Source organism: Thermobia domestica, chromosome 2 (genome assembly GCF_964235325.1).
Source record: "Thermobia domestica chromosome 2, izTheDome1.hap1.1, whole genome shotgun sequence".
In the NCBI taxonomy this organism is placed as follows: domain Eukaryota; kingdom Metazoa; phylum Arthropoda; class Insecta; order Zygentoma; family Lepismatidae; genus Thermobia; species Thermobia domestica.
This window is the reverse complement of record NC_137455.1, coordinates 13,159,215-13,165,214: the sequence shown is the minus strand read 5'-3', so window position 1 is coordinate 13,165,214 and position 6,000 is coordinate 13,159,215. Positions and strand designations below refer to the sequence as shown.

At 39.3% G+C, this 6,000-nt stretch overlaps 2 protein-coding genes across 4 annotated transcripts in view; both read right to left on the bottom strand.

Moving 5' to 3' along the window:
* Positions 1–1,144: 1,144 nt before the first annotated feature.
* LOC145678947 (histone-lysine N-methyltransferase SETMAR-like) lies at positions 1,145–1,468 on the bottom strand. Its single transcript, XM_081749554.1, has one exon. The coding sequence runs from the start codon at positions 1,466–1,468 to the stop codon at positions 1,145–1,147; it is 324 nt and encodes a 107-aa protein (XP_081605680.1).
* A 356-nt stretch (positions 1,469–1,824) lies between these two features.
* Positions 1,825–6,000, bottom strand: part of LOC145670215 (cytochrome c oxidase subunit 6C-like) — a 62,443-nt gene continuing 58,267 nt past the window's right edge. For all 3 annotated transcript variants that reach the window (XM_081738594.1, XM_081738600.1, XM_081738608.1), the window contains one exon: positions 1,825–1,975. The gene's annotated coding sequence lies outside the window, so the exon portion shown is untranslated. The remainder of the gene's footprint in view (positions 1,976–6,000) is intronic.

Here is a 6,000-nt window from a genome sequence, read left to right as displayed (position 1 = left end):
TCACAAAATCACGTTCGGTAACGTTTCCAAAATTTTGTTTGTTTTTCTCCGGAAAATCGTTCTAGTTCCGGAGCTAGAACTCAGCAGAAACCATTTATGAATATTGGTTCCGTTATATTTAACCATTGTCGACTTAGATTCAATAATGGTCTAACCTACAGTAATTTAAAAATGAGGAATATATCTTGAAGTTGTTCATTCTCTTCTGAAAATTATTTTACAGAGCTTATATTTGGTACCTAGTGCAACGAAACTCTCAACTTGCAGGTTGCACTATTTTGCAATTTGTTTTTTAATTTATGTTATAGTCTTAAAAATGTAGATGTTGGTTAGAACACTATTGCACTTAGGTCCATAATTCTGATTTCAGTTCTCTTTGACAGCCACGTTCAAGAGATGAATGTTGAAACATTGTCGAGAGACAAATTGGTCAATAGCCAGAAAGTCAATTTACTCAAGTTATATAGAAACAGAAGAAAAAAGTTACGTGGGGCATACTGAAAGTCGTGAGCAACATCATTTTTTAACAACCGTAGTCTTTATTTGTAAGTGAAACCAAAACTATCATCTCAATCTACAGACCTTTCATTTACTTTTCCACATAGTCTGTGTTTTTTGCACACATTTTCCCCATCGTTTTGCAAGTTTGAAAATACCCTTACGATAGAATTCCGTTCCAGCTGCCCGTAGACACAGACGCACTGCTTGCCGAATATCCTCTAGTGTCTCGTAGCGATGACCTTGCATCTGTTTCTTTACAAAGCCGAAAAGATGGTAGTCTGAAGGTGCATGTCGGGGCTGTAGGGAGGATGTGGAAGTGTTTTCCACCCAAATCTCCTGATCTGCTCCACTGTGGCACGTGCAGTATGCGAACGCGCATTATCCTGTTGAAGGATGATCTTTCCAGGACATTTATCACGCAAGGCAGACGGAGCTTCAAAAGTGTCTGGATGTAGCGGGCAGAATTTATGGTTTGTCCAGGCTCAAGAAAGTCAACCAGAATGCAACCCTGTGCATCCCAGAAGACGCTCCCCACCATAACTTTCCGTACCGATTGCACTGTCTTTGCTTTTTTCTTCGGTGGCGAATTCAAGTGGTGCCATTCAATACTCTGTCGTTTTGTTTCAGGTTCATAATCATGGAATTAGCTTTCATCTCCAGTCACAATACTCGTCAATAAGTCATCACCTTCATGTCGAAGTCTTTGAAGAAGGGTTTGAGCAATGGTTATTCTCTGACGTTTGTGGTCCTCGGTTAATAAACATGGGACCCAACGTGCACAAACCTTCCCATAACCTAAGCTGTGAATTATTTCTTGGACCGCACTATGTCCAACATCAAGTTTTGCAGCGATTACATTCACAGTGATACGCCTATCTCCCCTAACCAGTTCACCAATCCTTACCTTGTTGTGTTCCGTGGAGGCAGTTCGAGGGCGCCCGCTACGTGGTTCATCTTCGATATTCATGTTTCCATCCTTAAAATATTTCATCCACCTCCTAACACTGCTGGCACCCATGCACACATCTCCATAGACAAGTTGCAGTCTGCAGTGAATTTCAGAAACAGATCGGTCCTCTTTAACAAGGAATTCAATTACAGCACGCTGCAACAAACAGCGTCAACGTCCGGAAAGAATGAAAGAAAGAAAGGTCTGTAGATTGAGATGATATACTTGGTTTCACCTACAAATAAGGATTACAGTTGTAAAAACATGTTGCTCACAACTTTCAGTATGCCCCTCGTATTTCTATTACAATTCTATGTAGTTACTGTACTAGGAGGTTTCTGGGATTGGTGACTGCAATTATAAACAATACGGAGTTCCTATATCATTATATTTTATTTACGATTATTGCATAACATTCCACTGGGAAATACAAAGAAACTTTGTATTATCTTTATAAAACTTAATCCATTAGGAGCGAGGTAACTTCTGATGATTTCCACATTAAAAGCAAATACCTCCCGGAAACTGAAAGAAAAAAAGAATTAATTATGCCTTTATATCCATCTCACAATTAACAAAAATAACAGACAGTACTTACTGCTGTTCGGAGTTGTTAAGTATTATTTTATGAACGGGTCAAAAGTATTTTGGTCTTTGCCACTGAATCGTAGTTGTAATCGCCTATGTAACTGATATTAAATGTTGGGATATTTCTGGACCACGTGATGATGGTTCGTGTTTTATAGTTAAGGCTCGGAAGTAGTGTTAAATCTCCTGAGAGTTTTTACATTATATTCAGTGGATTATAGATGTTCATATCAACTTGTATACATTTATACATACGAATAAAATACAAGATTTACAGAATCAACTGGTATTTATTTGCAGTTAGTGTTGTCACGTATAGTTGCTAACTAAGATATAACTACTATGCATGTAATGTTATGTAATGTTATGTAATGTTATGTAATGTTGTTATATGCTTTTCTGTAATACGAACAGCACTACATCATTACCATCACCTCATCTCTCATCATATTATTATATATTAATGACAATAAATCAATAAATAAATAACTTACGATATTCATTACAAATACCATTTCATCACACTTAAATTGATGTCATGGCCCAAGAGTAGGCGTTACCTTCTGCGACTTGTCCACCTGATGATGGGAATGAAAGTTGTATTTAAAAGAACCTAAACACTGAAACAAACTTCTAACGATAAATTATTGTCATACAGAAATACACTATAGATTAATTTATAAAAGAACGGTGTGGGCCGCAAGATGTCGTTACTGTCGATGGAAAAGCAAATAGTCCTAACTGTGTGTTCCTTTTCTGTTCCGTGAGGATAGTACTTTCCTCATGTGCCGCACATAACCCCATGTTCCCCAAGCAGTTTTCTTTCCCGCGTATTGGTTTTCATTAAACAATGTGAAACGATGTATGATACCGGAACGGCAACTTGCCGGGCGTAAAATATGTGGCATTCTCGCCAATCCGACTTCGTGCAATGAAATCTTTAAGTTTTGCGTCCTACGGTTATGCCGGCTAGGCTAAAGGAGACGGTGATGATGAGTAACGAATGAAATGGTGGGAGGAAACTGGAGTAGCCCGAGAAAACCCACGCACACATTGTTTGTCCACCACAAAGCTCAGTTGGCTCGAGCTGGGATTGAGCGAGGGATCCCATGCACAAGAGATGAACGCTCTAACATTAGCCTCCGTGGTCCCACTCCGAGTTCGTATTTTTTGTTCTATTTATTAATATCGTACGATAGGCCGTGTCGTGTGTTACCGCACTTACACTTGTAATATATAAAATACCAATAAATAGAGAATAGCCAATTATAAGTCATGTAGGGTCGGTTGAAAGCAGAGAATACTCTCAGAGGTACAGCAAATTCAATCCTCGCTAGACTTACGGAATTTCACACATGTTTTTGGCGCTTTCTCGTGGATATATGGTTAGCAAACATGTCTTCCGCTTGGGATACCAGGGTTCGATCTCCGATAGGAACATATGTGATTCATATTCAACATTAAACAGTAGGTCTACGTCTTGTGCTGAAAATGAATGGTCGAGTGACTTCTCACTTGCTTTACCAACGACCGAAATCGAATAAATACTTGAATTGCAATGTATCATGAAAATACTATTGTGTCCCTATTTTAGAAGATAATAAATATTATACATAGGAGAATTAATTTAGAACTCTTACTTTTTATACTCTTTATTAATGACTTAACCAACTATGTGAAAACATCAAAACAATTATTATTTGCCGACAAGTATGGTATAATTTGCGTAGTACATATAATCATTTAAAAATTGAATATAATTGACTTTTAACATAATTTCGTGAATGTTTAGCAAATATTATTGGTAATTAACGAAAATATTTCATCACATACTGATGGCAATAAAACTGAAACAATATTCCTAAAGTTCTTTTTAAAATATAGTTGTAAATTATGTATATAAAGTGTATGTTGTCTGGGTCTCCTGTACAAATATTACACAATTTTTGGAACGTGATCACATGAATTTATCAAATTTAGTGTTTCATATTTTTATTATCTTCTTATCAAGATATATAAAATAACAGGTAGCCCCAGTTTGCGTTTAGTGTTCTGGTTGGCTCCCTGTCCGTGACGCCTTGTAAAGGAATATTTGTGTATTCAGTATTTCACTTGTTCCCTTGAACGGTACCTCGCGATACCCAAGGACGTTATAAATAGAGGATCTGCGCATATGTATCTTCATCCTATTAGGTAACTGAATGACCGCCAAAACATTGCGATCTTTACATGTAGACATGTAGTGTCTGTCGTTTATTTTTATTTAAGTCGTCGCTTCAGATTTATATTATACAATTGTTATATGCTGCACCCATGGGTGTACAAATAGGAATGACAAGAATTTACTCGAAATAACCTTCCACAGGTAAGAAAATCACCAATCATAGGGTACGTATGGCTGTGACGTATGGTTTCACGATTTTGTGATATGGGCAGATCTTCTACGAGGGTCACTACGAAAGTTTTGAGATACGCATTGTTGTGGCACAGTATTTGAATTCCAACAATTGCGTTCGGTAGTGGTATCCAGAGCGAAGAGGCGAAGCAAGTTTCAACTCGCCTCGCTTATCGGCGTGGCCGTATCGCCTTCACTTGTTTGTTGATGTGAGCAGTATTCGGCTGTCTAGAATGGAGCTGGAAAGGGAACATTTTCGGGCAATGATCCTTTACGATTTCAAAAGTGGTTTGAACGAGATACAAAGACTTGACCGTTTGCAGGGAGCATTTGGGGACCTTGCTTCTTCCCGTGCTACAATTTTTCGGTGGTTTGGTGAATTCAGAAGAGGCCGGACATCGCTTAAAGATGAAGAGAGAGCTGGACATCCGGCAACAGCCGTGTCAGATGAACACATTGCCGCTGTCGAACAAATGATTCGAGAAAATCCTCGAACAACTTTCAAGGACATTGAATCTACAGTGAACATCAGAAGGTTTCATCTCGTTGGGTGCCTCACACTTTGACTGAACAGCATAAGCGCATGTGTGTGGAATGGTGTGAAGAAATGCTTGCAAGATTTGATGGAGGCAATTCTCGACGCGTCTCTGACATTGTTACTGGTGATGAGACTTGGAGCTATCAATTTGACCCTGAAAATAAACGCCAGTCTACAGTTTGGATCTTTCCAGACGAAAATCCACCCACGAAAGTGAAGCGACCGCGAAGTGTGGGGAAGAAGATGGTCGCAACTTTCTTCTCCAAATCTGGCCATGTTGCAACTGTTCCACTTGAAGAACAAAAGGACTGTTACTGCTCAATGGTACGCCACTGTTTGCGTAACAAAAGTGTTCCAGAAGCTTCGGGAATGGCGTCCAAGAACTGGATTGCGTGGATCGTGCTTCATCATGACAACGCGTCCGTACACACGGCCAACATCACAATTCAGTTTTTAGAAAATGAAATGAAATGAAATCTGTGAGTTTTACGTCCCACGGTTATGCCGGTTAGGCTAAAGGAGACGGTGATGATGAATAATGAATGAAATGGTGGGATGAAGAAAGTGGGAGGAAACGGGAGAACCCCGAGAAAACCCACGCACACGGTGTTTGTCCACCACAAAGTTCACTTGGCGGGGCTGGGCTCGAACCCGGGACCCCTAGCACCAGAGGTGAACACTCTACCACTGAGCCACCCTCACTCTACCACTGAGCAAATTTCACATTAATTAACAAAAAATACCTTCTTCTAGTATGCTCCTACTAAGGAAATTTATGGTGATATTTTTTTATCTTTGAAAGGGGCTGTAGCCCCATATAAGTCACTCTTACATGTAAGGAGCATTGGAGCATTAATTCTGTGACATTTGTGATTAATCTGACGCTACCACATCACCCACCACCTTTTTAGGCCCCTTTGCCTCTAAAAGAGGGCCTTTCCCAAATAATGTTTGAGACGGCTTTACTAGCTTTGTGAATGAGTGTTTTTGCATTTTGTAACAAATACAACTCATTTGCCCCAAAATCTT

Coding starts and splice junctions, on each gene's coding strand:
- LOC145678947 (XM_081749554.1), bottom strand. CDS start 1,468: ATGAATATCGAAGATGAACCACGTAGCGGGCGCCCTCGAACTGCCTCC.